Source organism: Chiloscyllium punctatum, chromosome 5, assembly GCF_047496795.1.
Source record: "Chiloscyllium punctatum isolate Juve2018m chromosome 5, sChiPun1.3, whole genome shotgun sequence".
Lineage (NCBI taxonomy): Eukaryota > Metazoa > Chordata > Chondrichthyes > Orectolobiformes > Hemiscylliidae > Chiloscyllium > Chiloscyllium punctatum.
Genome location: NC_092743.1, coordinates 130,741,457 through 130,761,650, shown reverse-complemented (window position 1 = coordinate 130,761,650; position 20,194 = coordinate 130,741,457). Strand labels below are relative to the sequence as shown.

General features: G+C 39.0%; 1 protein-coding gene across 18 annotated transcripts in view; it reads left to right on the top strand.

Annotated features, from left to right (window-relative positions):
- The window catches only part of LOC140477439 (uncharacterized), a 520,360-nt gene that overhangs the window by 334,851 nt on the left and 165,315 nt on the right, over window positions 1–20,194 (top strand). For all 18 annotated transcript variants that reach the window (XR_011960730.1, XR_011960729.1, XR_011960728.1 and 15 more), the window contains one exon: window positions 6,187–6,340. Coding sequence is in view for 14 of the 18 variants with exons in the window: in XM_072571355.1 (XP_072427456.1) it covers window positions 6,187–6,340 (154 nt within the window). In the remaining 4 variants the exon portion in view is untranslated. The remainder of the gene's footprint in view (window positions 1–6,186; window positions 6,341–20,194) is intronic.

Here is a 20,194-nt window from a genome sequence, read left to right as displayed (position 1 = left end):
ATCCTGTGCTTAATGTCAGTCAAAGTGTGTTAATTATTATTAGTGTGTCCAGTTCCCTACTTGTGTAGACCCATACTGCACTGCAAATGTACTTGCACTGTTGTTGTTATTTCCAATGTCCCAACTTTGATGTTGTGGTCCACACTGCTTGTATTATACCACAGTTCTCTCTTTTTGCCAGGCAGAATTCTTGGTTCTCTCTGCTAGGATTACCAATCCCATGTCTTCGCTGGGTCAGTCAAGATTAGACAAAATTGTAACTTAATTATTAAAATGCTTCAGCTGTGATGAGCGCTTCCAAAGACCTTTCCCTTTTATGTCTATAATGGTGCATATAATGCCAAGTATGATCACTTCATAAGGATCTTCATAGTTCACAAATTCCTGCTGCTCTGGTGCAACCTTTAACATAGCTTTGTTTCCTACATTAGGCATCTAAATCTGTGCTGTTCCTGCCTCTATTTCCTTTTTATGTATGATCTGCTTATCACTAATTTCTTGACTCAGCCTGTAGAGTTGCTTGCACATCCTTCTCACAGTTTTTTTAAACCTTTTCTTTCATACTTTTTCATGACCTGTCATCATCACCCTCTGACAATCTCAACACCTTTCTGTCATTGACTCATATGGAATCAGCCCAGTCCTCCCAGTGGGAATTGCCCCGAGTCCCATCAGGACTCTCAGTAAAAGGTCTGTTCGCCCCTGTCTTGTGTTCTGAATGACCTTGGCCAATGTTTTCTTCAGCATCTTGTCATTCATTTGGACATGTCTGAACTTGACAGTTGGTAGGGGATATGAAAATTCTGTTTTATGCCTCGCCATTTACAAACTTCCTTAATCACTTGCCCCGTAAAATGTGTGACCTGATCAGAATCTATCTGTAATGGTATTCCTCACCTCTAGTTAACCTCCTGATAGAAACTATTGTTAATTTTCAATTACTGGCACTTAGGCACAAATGTCTTAACTATCAAATCAAATTTAAAAGATCCTATAGCTCTCTTTCCCTTAAGCTGTTTCCAGCTTGTGAATATTAGAGTCAGAGAGCTATAAAGATATACAATATCGAAACAGACCCTTAGGTCCAACCTTTACATGCCAACCTGGTTTCCGAATAAATCTGGTCCCATTTGCCAGCGTTTGGTCCATATCTCTCTAAACCCTTCCTATTCGTATACTCAGCCAGATATCTTTTAAATGTTGTAATTGTACCAGCCTCCACCACTGCCTCTGGCAGCTCATTCCATTAATACATGACCTGCTGCATGAAAAAGTTGACCCTTCAGTCCCTTTTGAATCTTTCCCCTCTCACCTTTATACCTCCCAAATTTTAATTATTGTTATTCAAACTTTATCCCATGTACTCAGGTCTCACTTGTGGATTCTTTTCAGTACAAGCTTTATAAATCCTTCTTAATATATTCAATCAAATTACATCTCAATACATTATTCTATGTTCTCAAAACAAGACACATTTACTGTTCCCAGCTTTTCTTTTTATTGTTACCATTCTTTCCCATACATGAGTCTAAGAGGACATCTATTGCCCAATAAAAAGATTTTTACCATTGTTTTTAAAAACAGAAACCAAGCATTCCTATTTTATTTCAGGCCTTAGCATTTCTTGCATGTTTGTTTTTTTTTTAATTACAGTTAGGTATCTCAGGTTTCTTGCTATTCCCTTAGACATTTCACATCTCAGAAATATAGCTCCCCTTTAATGTTGAAACTGTTTTTAAAAACTCTTTGCTTCAATACAAACAATGCATATTTTCAACTTGTTATCATTGCTGACTGTCCTTTAGAATCAGAGATCAAAGGAAGATGTCTTTTCCAAACATTAGTCAGCTGACCAGTGTGGTCTTTATTTCACATTTGGCTCTGTTATTTCTGACAATTTATCTGAGGATTTAACTCTTAACTAAATACTATTGATTCAGCCCTTTCAGCTCTTTTGTTTATTCTTGAGTGAGTTTGGTCATTTTAACACTGTCCTCCACTAAGGTTTTAAAGTTTCGCCAGTTCCATAACTTGTCTTGGGCTTTACACTTCCGCTAACCTTGGCATTTTCTGCATGGCTATAGGGATATTCCTGTTTATCCTATGAATATTACGTTGCCCAAATACTGAACCTCCCACTTTCCTATCTGATGTTTTCCCAGGCTTTCTTTAAAACTAACTGCTTCCATCAGCTCAAGGATATATAGTAAAGCTCTCTTTTATTCTTTAACAGTTCCTGGGGCGATCAAAGGTCACTCACAAATTAAATCACTATGCTATCCCTTACATTTAATATAAGATTCATGTCATAATGTCATAATTTTATACACTTGTTTTAAAAAAAATGATGAGAACTATCATTTCAAACTTTCTTTTTAATTTTTTGTTGTTGTCTCTTTGATTTAGCTCTATTATTTGATTTATCTTAAAAACATTTGTCAGTTATTTTTGTAAACTAAGACCAACATCAAAAATAATCCAAGTATTCATATAAATGTTTCTCATATCTCTTTGTTTACCGTTTTCCCTAAAAATGTCCAAATCCTGAGTTCTAAATCTGGGTATCTGGCAAATTTCAGCTGAACGGTCTCTTACAGGAACAAATGGAACTTCCCACAGCACAGTGAGCTTGTTCTCAAATGAAAATTGAAGAATAAAATTCACACTTTTTCTATATATTTCAACTTATTTTTCAACGAAGCTTTGAATCAGAAAGGTGGAGCAGAGGAATAGAATATTAGAACATTACAGGAGAAAGTGAGGACTGCAGATGCTGGAGATCAGAGCTGAAAATGTGTTGCTGGAAAAGTGCAGCAGGTCAGGCAGCATCCAAGGAGCAGGAGAATCGACGTTTCGGGCATGAGCCCTTCTTCAGGAATCATAGAACATTACAGCCCAGTACAGGCCCTTCAGCCCTCGATATTGCACCTTCTTGCGGAACCAATCTGAATCCTATCTATTCTACACTATTCCATTCTCCTCCATGTGTCTATCCAATGATCATTTAATGCCCTTAAAGTTGGCGAGTCTACTACTGTTTCAGGCAGTGCATTCCATGCCCCTACTACTCTCTGAGTAAAGAAACTACCTCTGACATCTGTCCTATATCTATCACCCCGCAATTTAAAGCTGTGTCCCCTCATGCTAGCCATCACTATCCGAAGAAAAAGGCTCTCACTGTCCACCCTATCTAACCCTCTGATTATCTTATATGTCTCAATTAAGTCACCTCTCAACCTTCTTCTCTCTAACGATATTCTTAACTGTACTTTCTTAACTATACTCCAACAGAGTCTAAGTTTATCAGTCAAGGATGTTCTCGTATTTTCCATCACACATTTCTACAATTTTCTACAGTGCCAGCTACTATTACTCCCAACTTTTCCAATAAACTGTCTACCAGCCACATTCTAAAGTACTCCAATGCCACTGTACCTTCCTATTTTACTTAATAATTATTCAACATACATTTAACTACAATCTAAGACTGCTGCTTCTCAGCTCCTCAAATCTAAATCCAATTCAACCTTGACTTTTATGATGTCCCACTTTTGATATCACGGTTAGATTTTGTGTATTTACTAAGGCCTTCTTGTACTCTATTGCAGTGAGCCGTTGTGATTTGTTGCATGATTCATTATACTCAGCTGCAGTGGGTAAAATGGCTCACCAATTAGCTCCAGTTTAGCTGGCTTTACCATTGACTGCCTGTCTCTGAGTCCTTTACTCCCCTGCTCCTTTAGCTCATGCTGACTGCCAGTCCCAGGATCATTCTCTTGCTGATGGAGACGCAAACTGTTAACTCTGCTTTCTTCCCACAGATGCTGCCAGATCTGCTAAGTTTGTTCAGCAATTTCTGTTTTTGTTTCATTCTCTTGCCTGCTCCTCTCGCTATTGTTGCCTGCCTGTCTCCTTTTATAGCCTGCTCCTTGAGCTGATGCTGACTGCTGTCACAAAATTCTCCTCTCACTTGTCTCTCTTAATACTCCTTTACAAAGGGCAAGTTGAAAATGTTCTATTCCTTATCCCATAACTTCAAGATTACAGATACAACTTTTTAAAGTCTCAAGCTTAAGGGAGGTTCATAGGTGTCCTCCTATATTTTTAAAAATATCTCATGTCTATTGCTGATCACATTTATAAATTTAGTATATCCACTGTTCCTTACATCCTTGAGTAGGACTTTGAGGTTTGAGAAGTTTGATGAGCAAACTGCTGATGTCTTTTTTTTCATTTTAAACTCCTATTTCTTTACCCAACAGCACTTCCTAATATTTTAATTAAAGTTATATCTTGTTCAAAGTATACAATAACATCCTGATTGTGTAAACTATACTTCTTCACTGACTCCACAAAAAAACTTGCCTTGTTGTGGTCCAAACCCAGTATCATTTGAGCTTTTTTCATAGAGAGCATGCAGAACTGTAAGTATATTTCATTTGACACTACAGTTGTGCTTTAAGGAGGTTTACACCTGTTATGTTACAAGGAACCACCACTCTTTTTAGCCATCCCCAAACTTGTGACAAGTAGAAGTCTCAAATTCTGCAGCCTTGACTTGGATCTTGTTACATAAACAATCTAGCTAATATTTTAACAGATCCACTCCAGGCACTATGGACATGCATCCATTGTCCACCACAATACAGTTGAACAAACTTGTGTCCACATCACAGACAGACTAAGAGTTTTAAAATTAATCTCTCTCCCTATTCTCATCACCTGTTTATAAACAGATTTTGATGTATTTTGTTTTATTTTTTTAACAGTGCTGCTACGTTTTCCAACCCCCTCTGTTTGTACACCCTGACTTTGTATGGACCACAACAACACTATTCTAAAGTTAAAACAGATATTGTTTTTTTTCACACATACACTAAGAGGTGGGGGAGGGGGAGGCATACTTTACAATATAGGCATGCTCTCAATCCAGGTAAGAAAGAATCGTAAAGGATAATGAGATTATGCAATTAGTAACTAGTTAGTCATAAAACAGTTTAGGTTTACCAGTTTATCAGTATGCTTTATGGGTGGAGTGTGAACATCCAAAGCTCTAAGTATCAGTCTAGAATTCCTTTGCAAGGAAGATTGTTTGGCTAGTCAGCAGTTGAGGAGTTGAAGGCAATTTATTCTCTTTAAAATTTCTTTGAAGACCTTCTGGGCTGAAATACAGCTTCTGCTTTACTGCTTTGACAAAAAAAAAGTTGATTACTTGCAGAAAAGCACAAATACAGATATACAAAACAAAGTACTGAGGATGCTGGATCTGAAACAAAACAAAACATTACTGGAGAAGCTCAGGAGATCTGGCAGCAGGTAAGGAGAGAAACAGAGTGCAGCGACCCTTCTTCAGAACCCTTCTAAAGAAGGGTCACTGGACTTGAAATATTGAGTTTGTCCAGCAATTTCTGTTTTTGTTGTACAAATTCAAACTATTGGTTGTGCATTAGGAATCTCCATTAAGAAATTTTGTAATCTTGCATATGTTCTGTTAAATTCTATTATATATTCTTTCATTAATATCCATTCTTCCTTCTAAAGTTATGAAAATCTGACCACGCCTTACATGCATTTAATAGGTCATCTTTATACTTTATAAATTGTTCATGAATTAATAGAATTTCCAATCCTTCCTGTGTGTCCAGTAATTGAGCCGCTAGCTCTGACAATGCTTTCTACCTGACTTTCCCTCCAGTGGGAACCAACAATGCCGGTACCTTTCTGTTTGCGTGGAAAGGATGCAACCCATGTCTACACATTTACTTCATTTTTCCATTGATCATAAGGTTCAGCTTCACAAAATATTATTGAGAACTCATATTTTGATGTTTTAATTTGGTTTCAGCATTATTCTCAACATTTCCCATTTGAAAATTTGTCAAAGTTTCCAAGCTTTGCTATGTCTGTGCTTGCAGTGGAAGAGGTTTGTTTTTGTTGTATTGGAAATGTTAAAGCTTTTGATCCTACTTTAGCTTTTTATATGTGCTATGTTGAAACCTCTCAAATGAGGCTGTAACCAAAGTAAACTTGAGTAAATGTGATATTTATGAGCAATTAATTCTGTTGAAAAAATGGGTGTAACCTGGAACTGTTTGTCTCATTGAAGTGTACCTTGATATTGAAAACATTGGGAACTGCTAGGTTATCCTATTTTAGCTGAAACGCCTACTTTTGGAATTTTCTAAGACAAATTGAAGAGGAGTTAAAACACGAACTGAATATGAAGAAACAGCAAGAACAGCAGAATTTCCAGGAAATCCTGAAACATCAGCATGATAATCAGAAGGTCGAGTTCGAACTGACCATTGCTAAAGATCAGGTCCGAGTTCTACAGCAACAGGTACAGGTTTTTAAAATTTGATTCTCAAATGTTTACATTTGAAAGAAAACAAATCAAAACAAGTCAAGACAATATAAGTATTTCTTCAGATCTAACCTATGGTCAAGCCTTTTTATTGTTGAGTGAGTTTGGTAATTAAGTCTTTACTTTTTGTCTGTTGCTACCTAGAAGTCATAATCTTTAGATCAGTGCATTGACATAATCAATCAAAGAAGAGCGTTTTAAGACTTATATCAACCAATAATATGGGAACATAAATGACAAGCCGTAATGTTAAAGGCTAGTTTGTTTGCTTTGATTGTGAGTACATTTCTAAATTCCAGAATTAGGAATAAAATTAATAAACAAGTATCAGGGCATACACAAAGTGAGCCCATCAGTACAGTGTTGTGAAGGGCTGGTCTTTGACTGATGAGAACTTGGTGTTCTTAGTTTTAAGTGCTCAGACTTACCCAAGTGGAGAGATGAGTGGTGAAAGACCCAAGATTCACAGGTCACTTGGGCGACATTTGTGATAGCTCACATTATTTAAGTACTGGGAAGGACATGATAGATGGTCTGGTAAAGGACTTATCCCGTCCAACCACAATCCCTCCCCCTAAAACAAGACCACTGTCCTTAGCACTGTCCAAGTGCATTTCTAATTTTATAGGCTGCAGTTTTAAGATGGTATCAATCTATAGCAAAATTCCGAACTGGCACCCACTTTTTCTACCCTTGAGCAGGTATCACATCTCATTAAAGACTTGGATTGCAGGAGCTTCATCATCCTTACAAAGGTGCTCATGTTTGAGTCAACTGGAGGGTTAGAAGGTGGACTTGATCTTAGCCAACAGCATAAATGGGAGATAGAGAAGCAGAACAATGCTTTAATCTCCATCTATTGTTCTTCCCATTGAAATGAATCATAAAGAAATTGGACAATGTAAAAAGTGTTGAATCATAAGTGCCCAATTTGTGCTGGCACCCAATTTTATTTTTCTGGTATTAAAGCGAAGGAAACAAAATAGCAGTGTACAATAGCAGAATGTAGGGAAAAATAAAGGATTTGGTTCTCCAGGATTGGTAGTGAGTAGCATGCTTAGTGCTTGAACAATTTTGCTTCTTCCTACACAAATGAGTAGAAATGGAGAATAAGGAAATTACATCAAAGTTTAGCAATGATACAAAATGTAAAGGAAGACAAATTGAGGAAGAATACAAGACATTTCATGATATTGAAAGCAGAATGAGAAAATAAGGGGCAAATACACAATATCTAATATTGCATTTTGGAAACTGTGCAGTGAAAGGAACTGTACCATAAATTGTAAAGCTTTTAACAGTATGGAAGAGAGGCCTGCTGCTATTGATGCATAAATCTTCAAAATGTAGGGCCTCCACATTGGACAGACAATAAAAAGGCAAATAGAATTCTGATTTGAGACATGCAGCATTGAATGTAAATGCCAGGAAGTGATATTTAACTTGCTTAAGACACTGGTTAGGTTTTGTTGCAGAATTATATGAAATTTACTACAGTTATTCTACAAATGAAAATTATAGTTCAATAGTTCTAACATTAATTATGGTTCTCTGACATAGCAAAGATTTAAGATGGATTGTTTTGGAGATGAAAATGTGTGGTCATAGTGATACTGCAGATGTCATTGGAAGCTCATGTTGGGACCACATATGACAGAGATTTTGTACAGTTTGATTGGTCTCAGATAATTGCCAGAGAGAGGAATTGAATTGGTAGTTAGGGAACAGTGGAGCAAGGATCACCAAATTCAACACTTCACGACACAGCAAAGAAAATGACTATGCATTGTATGTAAAGCTACAGTTTATCCTATGGCTTGAGGGTAAGTGTTATTTCTCCTTAGCCATCAATTGACCCAAACTAAATTGTACATTGTTCTTCTTTGTCATTTTCTTCCATCTGACAGGTACAGTATGTTTGACTGTGGCCTGGTTGCCTTAAAGTCAATTTCTGTATGAAATATATAGCAATGACTTGATTATTTAAAAGATTGTTTAATTCATCTAAACCACATTAACCATTTCCTCTCTTTTAAGTAACTAAGAATGTCTGAGATTCACACTCAGTGCAAGTTCACTGTGCTTTTCCACATGTTACTTGCTTTAGATTTAACATCACGTTTTCACATGTACTCATATTTCAGTATCATTGCACATGCCATCAGGTGCAAGCTAGATTTTGGCTTTTATAGGGTGCTTGTCAGAAATTTTTGTTCTTCTCTGCTTACATAGTCCTAATATCTAATGTGATATCAGGGTACTAAATACTGCTGTCTTAAAAGGTTAATTGGCAACAACAGAAATGTTTTCAACAGCAAAGCTAGCAATTAGCAGCTCTGCACGACACTTTGTTTACCTGTACACACAATTGGTACCTGATTTATATTTCTTGAAATGTTTTTTTGATTTGCTGAAGAAATAAATTATTTTGGAAAATTTAGATCTGAGCTTGGTATTTGTACTTGGTAGCTTCACATTAAAAACTGAAGTGCTTGCAATTAGTTTTGAGATGACTTCCTCTTTCGGCTTCTTCCTCTTTGCAATTTGGGCAAGAGTTTCTGAGTCCTGCCAGTAGGCTTTGACGTGGATCAGAAGCCTATATTTTTTTCAAAATGGTCACTCATTATGACACTACTCCAAAGTGCCCGTAAATGGTCAGAAGGCACACCTGCCATCCAGTTAATGCTAAAGGACAGACTCTTAAAGTTAAAATACTGGATTAGTGGTGCTGGAAGAGCACAGCAGTTCAGGCAGCATCCAAGTAGCTTCGAAATCGACGTTTCGGGCAAAAGCTCTTCATCAGGAATAAGGGCTTTTGCCCGAAACGTCGATTTCGAAGCTACTTGGATGCTGCCTGAACTGCTGTGCTCCTCCAGCACCACTAATCTAGTATTTGGTTTTCAGCATCTGCAGTAATTGTTTTTACCATCTTAAAGTTAAAAGACTAATCTGAGGTTTTCCAGTTTGAAAGCCAAGCAGGCTGCATTAAAAAGTAAATACAGAGAGGGTGCTTCATCTTCAGACATTTAAACAGTCTCATGCTGTGGTGGACACCTGATGGCTGGCCAACTAGTTCCTGGTCAACTATTGGAAATTGGCATAAATTGAATCAGCTTCCTGCAATTTGCAGGTTTGTAGGCTTGTGTTCCCACCCCCATCCCACCATCACAAAGTGACGCACAGCAGGATGGAGGCAGTCAGTATCAGATGGCTCTCACTTTCGTCACGATGGCGAGACTACTACAGGTAACGGAGCCTTAGGCAATACACATACAAAGATACTTGGCAATTAGGATGTCCTCAGAGCAACTGACAGCTTTTGTCAATCAGAGGTGTTCCACTCCATCCATGTTCAGATGGCATGTGACCACTGGAATGTTTCTATTCATTTTTGTGCAAGATGTTCTGGAAGTTAACACAGTTTCTTCCTCAGGACTTTTCACTTTTACACAGTTAGTTAATGGCTTGTTGGAGTTGAGAGCTATCCATTAAGGACGTGGTTGATGTTACTTATGAGCAGCTGTACTGCAAGCAAAGAAAAATACAATCAGAATCACATGAGCACAAGGGTACTCTGGTTGCTGACAATGAGATTTAACTGCCTGGACAGGTCTGGTGGTGCCCTTCAATATTACCAGCAAAGATCTCTGGAATGAAAGCAATCTGTTATCCCTCACTTAATATTGTGATGCAGGGAGGAAATGAAGTGCAGATAGAGGAAGGTGGGGACAACCTGTCCTCAACAGGAGAAGCAGCCTGATGTGGCCAAGTTACTTGGAACCATTTAAATAGCTGCCTGAAAAACTGGCTGATAGTTCCAATAAGGCTTTTGCCCGAAACGTCGATTTTACTGCTTCTCAGATGCTGCCTGAACTGCTGTGCTCTTCTAGCACCACTAATCCAGAAAATGATAGTTCCAATAATGTGAGTCTTTTAAGCTATATTGCAAAACTTTGTTGAATCCGCCGCCTCCTACACCCAAATAAAAAGATTCCCATTGTCAGAAAAACAAATCTATTGCTCATTTTCCACTCTGGAAATACCATTCCTCTCAAAGATAATGTCCTTTTCAAAAGGAAAAGGCAAAAATAGAGACTTGAAGGAAATTGCATGATACATTCAGATTTGACATTACATTAACACATTGACAATTTTTTTTACACTTAAGTGAAATCCCGTGTGCAATAAAAAGGTCTTTTCTTTGCTGATCAGGTTTTTGTGGTGCTACCCTGGTGGCTTCAGCAGAGTTGGAGGCAACTTGGAACTTTCCCTGCTCTGACACCTGGCATGCCCGTAACGATGTTCTCTGGGTTTTGGGTCCATGAGTGCCTATCACCATCACCGCCACTCCTCCCCCCCGCCCCCCCCAACTGCATCTACCTATTACCTTCCCAACTACCTTCGCCCCCAATCCCAGCCCCCTTCCCCCCACACCTCATATTCCTGATGAAGGGCATATGCCCGAAATGTCGATTCTACTGCTACTCAGATACTGCCTGACCTGCTGTGCTTTTCCAGCGTCACACTTTCTGACTCCATGAGTGCCCAGTCAAAGACTGCCCTATCTGATGTGGTGCTGGGGCAAACTCAACCATTGGAGCCAGCAGGCAGCATTTGGGGCTCTGACTGGGACAGATAATGAGAAAGAGAACACCTTTGAACAGTGCATCCACATCCCTGTGTCCTTTCTCAAATTTCCGACTCATGGTTCACTCACACTTCCCTACTAAGCAAAATTTGGAGATCACATCGTTGCAGTTCAGTGAGGTGTCCAAAGTTAATGTAAGGTTTTCCTCTATCCTACTTATAGTGTGGAGTTCTTTAGCCAGGGTCAGCATGCATACAGCTGCCTGCCACATCTGATGCTCCTTGCAGTTAGCTACTCTTTCTGTGGACATCAGCCCCATGGAATCCATGTTTGGAAAACACTGCTCAAATGCCTCTCCAAGGATGTGGCATGTCTCTGGAAATGCTGCTATAACCTCACATATTTTGCACTTCTGCTCCAGAATAGTCCACTTTATAGTTTAGCATATTGTATAAGCTGAACAAAGCTTGAAGGGATTCTCCATGGTACCCAACTTCTGCTCCTGCTCACTTGTGATGTGTGCCTCAATAAATGTCAGTCTAACTGTCTCCCTTAGAGTCCCCATTGAGATCAATGTGACAAGGATTCAGTATCCATGATTATTATGAGCATCGATATGCATCCAATCAAGCAGCATCCAAGGAGCAGGAGAGTTGATGTTTCAGGCATTAGGCCTTCATCAGGAATGCATCTGCAGTCCTCACTTTCTCCTTAGGAGCCATATAACAGGTTGAGGCTGATTTCTAATTCTGTCAGTAAATATCTAGATGTCCATCTCTCCATTGCCATGCTTTCCATTATCCTGTCAATCTCGAAGACCTTTTCCTTCATAGTGGTCACAATGGCTGTCACTTCGAGGACAACCTAAATCTTCATGCCTCATTGAATTGGCCACCCTCACTAGCCATTGGATGATTTTAAAACAGTCTCTTTCTTTGACTCCCTCTAATGGCTGTACCTCCTCTCAACCTCTACCAGAATCCACTGGATCAGTCCCGCCAAAGTCAAAATCTTACATTCCACAGAGATCAATCATTCTTCATGCTAAATTACATTCTACTGTCAAAACTGTAGGCTGTGTGGGAGGAGTCAATCGCAGTAGCAGATTTCAAATTTACTGTAACCACATTAAGAAGCACTAAGATTGAATACAAGATTACACATAGTTAATGTAACCCTCATAAAGAAATTTCATTTTATTGCTGGAATCCATAAGGTGCTTTGAAAACTTCAGTTTGAACTAATGTACATTTTATTTACAGTTGCACAATAAACTTTAACCAAAATAATCCATATATTGTCTTTAATTTATAATGTAATTTAGGTTTTTTTCCCTCCTAATTCTAAACTTTAACTGCAATATACATATTTAATTGCAGTTAACACAATTAGAAATGTTGTTCCTTGTACTCAGTTATGAACTGAAAGCATCAAATTTATGTGATAATCCCAAATTGTAAACCCAAGGAACATTCACGTGGTTTAAATCAGTTCAAAAGCTAAAAACATGACTCAAACATCTTGAAAAGTATCACATATGTATTGATACATAAAATAAACAATTAACCAACTTAAAAGAGAACAAGTCTATGTACTTACAGCATCCAAGATTAAACTCTTGAGGCTTTTAACTGCGTACAGAACAATGAGTGCTGCTGACATCAAAGACAGACACACAGATACTTTTCAAAAACACTTTCAAACAAAAATATTGTAACTACTTACACATTCATATAGACACAGAGAAACTTTATTCTTTCTAAATTGAAAACAGAACTTATTGAAAACACATATCCTATTTCTTTCTCACAGGATCTGTTCCTGTGGGCTTTTCAATTTCTTTCTTGTAATTTTTCATATATTTCAAATGCCTATTCCCTTAATTCTGGGAAACCCTTTCACTACCCTTTTGCGTCTTCACTTTGCTTTCTTCCTTTAAGACTCTCTTTAAATCTATTTGACAACGTTTTTGGTCATCTGGCCTTCTGTGACTTCATGTCTTATTTCTTTTTATAGTGCTGTGAAATGGCTTGGGACATTTCATTACTATGAAGGCTTTATAAATAAAAGTTGGTGTTGTTCACAATTTTTCGGACATTATTTTTGGCCCAGACCTTCCATAACAGTATTTCTTTGTTTTTATCCATTATAGTTCATTCCTGGTTGGATTCAGAACTTAATGGAGATAATCAGTTTCTTCTTTTTTTTCAACAACACTCCCTCAATTTTCTATGATGGCCCATAGACATTGAGGTCTGCACATAATTATGTGGCTGCTTCCACTATCACATTGAAACACCATAAAATTTTATATAAATTTTAAGCCTCGATAAATTATGCTCTACTTGTAGGTTTTTCTTTATCAAATGCTGTGCAGTGCAATTGTCCCATAAATTGCTGGTATTGGCTGTAGTCTACATCTTCTCCTTCCAGCTTATTCCTGATCAAGTTCTTGATGGATGAGGTTTCACTTTGGTTCAGTGGCTCACCATTTTTCAAAGCAATAATCTGCTAGTTCAGGCCATGGCTAGGCTTTCTACTCTAAATGCAAAGTTCCCTGTTAACCTCTATTTCCCTCTGCTGAGCTGTTGTTTTTTAAAACTTGCCAGCTCCTTCTCTTTACTCCATGTTCTAACAAGGACCCATTAGAGGTTTTCAAGGTAAGTAGTGTTCTGTTCATTGGTTGAAGAAATTCTCAAGATAACCATGAGAAAAAGGTAGCATTAGTCTGTTCACACAGAGGTTTCTTAGAGCAGAGGTGCTATTGAGACCATGATTATTAAAAGGAAAAGGAGAAAGATTAGTTTGTATAGCTTCTAATATCAGTGACATGGACTTAATGGGCTCCATTCTATGATTGTAGAGCTTAGAACAGCACATTCAGCAAAGAATATTTTCCTGATTGTCACAACTCAGTCACTTAGTGAATAAACTCAGCTTCAGGTGGTCTTTCTTTGGCTATTATTAAACTTATTTTACTTAATTTACATGTTATTTATCTTATTTTTATTTTATTTTTGCATAGGTTTGCATTGTTTTTCTATTTAAAGTTGTCCAGTTATATGTCCACTGTAAATTAGAAAAAGTTACTGGTAATTGATGTTAAGTATATTGGTGACACTATGACTATAATGGGTGATTAAATGTTTGAAATGAAAAGGCATCTTACGTTATGTGACAATTAAATGTGTGAGAGTGAAACAGAATCATTCTATACCAGGAAGCAAGAATCCTTAGTTCTAAATTAAGTTAATCTTTTAAATCGTGATGACGTCGAAAAGAGTTTCAGATTATCAGAAAGAGTATTTACACCTATCTGGTTGTTTGGTCACAAGAATGGATGTGTAATGAAAAAAAAGCTCAAAGGAAAAACATTTACAACGTAAGTAGAATAGCGTAAATTTTTGGCAGTCGAAACTAACTAAGCAAAATTTAAAGCCTTTTCCCAGATCCAAACAAATGTGAAACAGGCGTTTTTGTGCCTACCCTCCAACTAAACTGAATGCAAAACAAGCATAATTTTTCAATTTTAACACCACCCACAAAACAGGAACCAAGAAGTGCACTCCAATCCATATAGTTCAAAAATACCAGCTACACCGAAGACCAAACAGAGGTCAGGCACTTTATCTAAGAACAGTCTCCTGGTGCAGATGATCAGGGAGTGTCCAAAGCCCCTCTCTGCAAACAAAGAGTGAAAGTTAATGTGCTGACCCCATTTCTTAGACAGAGAAACATGAGAGACTGAAGAAAGATGCTGTTTTTGAGAAAAGCTGAAATGAATGCTAAAGAAACCTAAAAGAGAAAACTTTTCTGTGAACAAGTAATGGAACCTTTTGACTGACCTTTCCATGTCCCACCCTTGAACACAATGGAACAAACACAATATCCTGACATTAAACCAACCAACAGCAACCTTATACCCACGGGATTGTTTTGTGTGACTTTAAGCTTAGAATCCAGTTGAATGGTTATGTCCTAAATGTTCCTCCTTTAATTTGTGAATGGATGCTCATAAATTCCCTTAAGCAATATTTTATCCTTCCTCCTCATTGAACATTGCCACTTTGTTAATCTTTGACCTCATCACATTACTTGGCTGTCCCATATTTATGAAAGGTCACCGGAACATTCAAACAAATACAAAGGGAAAGGCTCCTATACAGGATACTAAAGTAAACCTCAGTCCTTCTTTAAATAAAATCCTATTGCAATGAAAACAATATTCACTATTGCTATCTGAAGATTGTTTTATTGCTGGATGATTCTTGCAGTTGTAACGACTTAAGCAACCACCAAGTGAATGCTAGTGTCTTCCCAATCTCCTTTGATACAGCCAGTTTGCTGATGAATGGCTAAGACAGTTGTCTGCCATATCTTTTCGAGTCTGCTTCCCAAGGACTTAAGAAAATGGAAATGAGTGCACTTCAATGAAGAATGGCCAGGGTGAGAGGAATGGACCAAAGTGAGATGCTCAAGTGTGGGAATAGTGGCAAAGCAATAGGGAGCCAGGCCAAGTGATGAGTTGATTACAAGAACTTGATGGGGAAATTGTAGAAAATTCAACCAGATGGAGAGGCTTCATTTTGGAGCAAAGTCTTATTATCTTCAGGTCGATTTCTACTTAGCGAAGATGCAGATGCAATTATCCCCAATATGTTTATGGGTGACAAGGGATCACAAATGCACAGACAGAACAGAGAGAAATTTGTAGAGGAGTCATGACAGATGATCTACTAGCAGAGTCCATGGGAATAATAATGGGTTGCATTAAATATAAAGACAATTAGCAGCAATAAAACTAGAGAGAGTAGGGTCAGGGAGTTGGGTTTGCTGCTGGTAATGCAGTATCTCAATGGACTTTTGGGAGATTGCCAAGAAAGAAACTATAAGCCTCAGAGTCACATTTAGGACAACAGCAAATGTCAAGGAAAGACCTGTACTACTGAAATGTTTGTGATGGGAGTTGAGAGGGCAGAGTATCTGAGACAGTAGAAGCAAAAGGCAAGATAATAGAAGGGGGAGCAGCGTTCAGGAGGGATAAAGAGAAATATGTTAAGATTAGAAAAACACCAAAACTAAATGATGGGTTGTGTGCACATGAATGGGCCAGGGAACACTTATTTCTCATGACCTGGTTACAAACGAGAGGGCAGTAAAATGTGATGCTAAACAAGAAATAGGAAATAGATAGAAATTCATGCTGGAAGCCCCACAGTGGGATAATGATGACTGTGATAGCATTGAATCAATATGGAACATTGGCAAATTGTTGTCTGAGTTCAGAGACAGTTGTAGTAAGTAAAATACAGAAGTTATTTAAGGGTAGAGTATTAGAGGATGAACTGATGAAGTTATTTTTTGAGAATGAGAATGCAGGAATTGCATGTCAGTTATAGGATTGTAAAGCTTGTAGTGAAAATGGAGGACATCATCAATTCCAGAAGATGTAGAGGTTTGCTCTTCGGAGCAGACCAATGAGTTGGGAACCAACTCTGCTGAGGTTTGAAGTTTCACAGTAATAGTAGTGGTAGGGGGAGGTCAGTAAACTAACCAATATTACTTCAAATATCATGAGAGAACAGATCCAGAAGTTGGGCCTTATCATATAGCCAGTGTAACCCAGAGTTGAAGCATGTTCTATATATCAATAGAATATTATGAATTTGAAGCCAAATATGGGAAAAACTCTGGAAAAAGATTTTTCAGCTCTTTTCCATATCTCACAAAGGAAAAAGAAATCTTTAATCATTCAATATTAACATATGCCACAGGCTCAATAGCAACTGACTCAGTTATACAAACAACCATGTCTTCCATAGGCCATCAAGAGAACGCTCCTGTCCCAATTCTATTCTGCTCTCTCAGTTGTGCACTACTTTGTCCTGTCAGAGAGTAGAAAGGAGGAATTATGAGAGAAGGGTTGCATGGTGAGTCAGGGATTAGCACTGCTGCCTCACAGTGCCAGGGACCCAGCTTCGATTCCAACTTTAGGCGACTTTCTATGTGGAGTTTGCACATTTTCCCTTTGCGTGGGTTTCCTCTGCATACTCCAGTTTCTTCCCACAGTCCAAAGATGTGCAGGTTAGATGGATGCTACATTTCCCAAAGGCGAATCAGCCATAGGAAATGCAGAGTTATAGGGATAGGGTCAGGGAGGGTCCACATAGGATGCTCTTCGGAGGGTCATTGTGGACTCAATGTTCTGCTTCTACAATCTAGGAATTCAATGAATATTTGGATTATGTAGCACAGTTTGGTGATGGATCTGACACTGCATTGGTCATTGTCTGGAGGTGAGGTGGTGCATCTGGCAAAAGTCCCAATACCAGACAGTATTGCTGGTTGAGTAATGGGAGTGTTGTGCATTATCAGCCTGAGAATCTAGTGATTTGGATTGTAGATGCCATGTAATGATAAGTTACTGAACCTGCCCACAGTGTGATACTAGTGGACATACATAGGAACATAGGACTTAGGAGCAGGAGTAGGCCATTGGGCCCTTCAGGCCTGTTTCATCATTTGTTCAGATCATGGCTGATCTGGTTGCTGTCTGTCCCCCATAACCTTTGACTGTAACTTAGCCTTTATCAATTCCAGTCTCCATTACTTTCTGAAGAAGAAAATTTGATACCTGGGATCAACAAAACCTGTGGTGTCAGGACTGTTTCACATGGTGAGAAGAGAATGTATTTTGAGTTCAGTCTGATCATATTACTTCTCAATGACTGTAGATCTTATCCTGGGACTTGGCTTCATGTTTCTGAAATTTCTTTCTGCAATGCTAATGAAACCAGGAACCCTTCTAGTGCTCTCAACCCTTCTAGTGGACTCCACCATTCCTCCAAAATTACTACATCCCGAGGTCCGCATTACATTTCTATAATTTATACCAGGCCATTTTAACAAAGCTCCCATGCCTTCAGGTCACATCCACTTCATGTCAATAATTCAGTGATCTTGGTAATGTTATGGTTTAACAACCCATTCTTACAGAACCTCTTACTCACCATAGGTAAAGCCCTCAGGTGATTTACCTGTAAATGGAATACTGTAAACTTTCACATGGCTTGTGCTTCTGATTAAGTTCATTCAAAATTAACTGGCATGTTTTAGTGTCCTGGTGTGTTCAGGTAATTTGAAAAACAAGGCTGATTAGCCACAATCACTTTGCAGAAGTTAGACCTGTGAAACTTGATGTAGTGTGAAGTTAATGTACCATGCAAGCAAAGATAAAATACACAGATTCAGGCAGTCAGTTCTTTCACAAAGAAAAGTGGTGATAACTACTGTATATACTTCTGTAAAAGATTAATTTTTCAACTATTTTTTAAGGTTAAACTTATGGGGTCGACTATTATGTGGAAATTACTTTTGAGGAGCTGAAATTCAATCTACAGTCCAAAATATACGATCATTGGAAAAAGCCCAATTGATCTCTAAACAAAAAAAAACACAACAAATTATGGTAATTAGAGTCATAGAGTCATAGAGATGTATGGCATGGAAACAGACCCTTCGGTCCAACTGACCAGATATCCCAACCCAATCTAGTCCCACCTGCCAGCACCTGGCCCATATCCCTCCAAACCCTTCCTTTTCATATACCCATCCAAATGCCCTTTAAATGTTGCGATTGTACCAGCCTCCACCACTTCCTCTGACAGCTCATTCCATACACGTACCACCCTCTGCGTGAAAAAGTTGCCCCTTAGGTCCCTTTTATATCTTTCCCCTCTCACCCTAAACCTATGCTCTCCAGTTCTGGACTCCCCCACCCCAGGGAAAAGACTTTATCTATTTAACCTATCCATGCCCCTCATAATTTTGTAAACCTCTGTAAGGTCACCCCTCAGCCTCCGACTCACCGGGCAAAAAAACCCCAGCCTGTTCAGCCTCAGCCCATAGCTCAAATCCTCCAACCCTGGCAGCATCCTAATAAATTTTTTCTGAACCCTTTCAAGTTTCACAACACCTTTCCGATAGGAAGGAGACCAGAATTGCACGCAAAATTCCAACAGTGGCCTAACCAGTGTCCTGTATAGCCGCAACATGATCTCCCAACTCCTGTACTCAATACTCTGACCAATAAAGGAAAGCATACCAAACACCTTCATCACTATCCTATCTACCTGTGTCTCCACTTTCAAGGAGCTATGAACCTGCACTCCAAGGTCTCTATGTTCAGCTACACTCCCTAGGACCTTACCACTAAGTGTATAAGTCCTGCTAAGATTTGCTTTCCCAAAATGCAGCACCTCGCATTTATCTGAATTAAACTCCATCTGCCACTTCTCAGCCCATTGGCCCCTCTGATCAAGATCCTGCTGTAATCTGAGGTAACTCTCTTCGCTGTCCACTACAACTCCAATTTTGGTGTCATCTGCAAACTTATTAACTGTACCTCTTATGCTCGCATCCAAATCATTTATGTAAATGACAAAAGGTAGAGGGCCCAGCACTGATCTTTGTGGCACTCCACTGATCACAGGCCTCCAGTCTGAAAAACAACCCTCCACCACCACCCTCTGTCTTCTACCTTTGAGCCAGCTCTGTATCAAAATGGCTAGTTCTCCCTTTATTCCATGTGATCAACTCACCTCCCACTCCACCAAGGACATGCAGGTCCTTGGACTCCTCCATTGCCAGACCATAGCAACACGACAGTTGGAGGAAGAACGCCTCATCTTCTGCCTAGAAACCCTCCAACCACAAGGAATGAACTCAGATTTTTCCAGTTTCCTCATCTCCCCTCCCCCCACCTTGTCTCAGTCAAATCCCTCGAACTCAGCACTGCCTTCCTAACCTGAAATCTTCTTCCTGATCTCTCCGCCCCCACCCCCACTCCGGCCTATCACCCTCACCTTGACCTCCTTCTACCTATCGCATTTCCAACGTCCCTCCCCAAGTCCCTCCTCCCTACCTTTTATCTTAGCCTGCTGGACACACTTTCCTCATTCCTGAAGAAGGGCTCATGCCCAAAATGTCGATTCTCCTGCTCTTTGGATGCTGCCTGACCTGCTGCGCTTTTCCAGCAACACATTTTCAGCTCCATGTGATCTAACCTTGCTAACCAGTCTCCCATGGGGAACCTTATCGAACACCTTACTGAAGTCCATACAGATCACATCTACTGCTCTGCCCTCATCAATCCTCTTTGTTGCTTCTTCAAAAAAACTCAATCAAGTTTGTGAGACATGATTTCCCATGCACAAAGCCATGTTGACTATCCCTAATCAGTC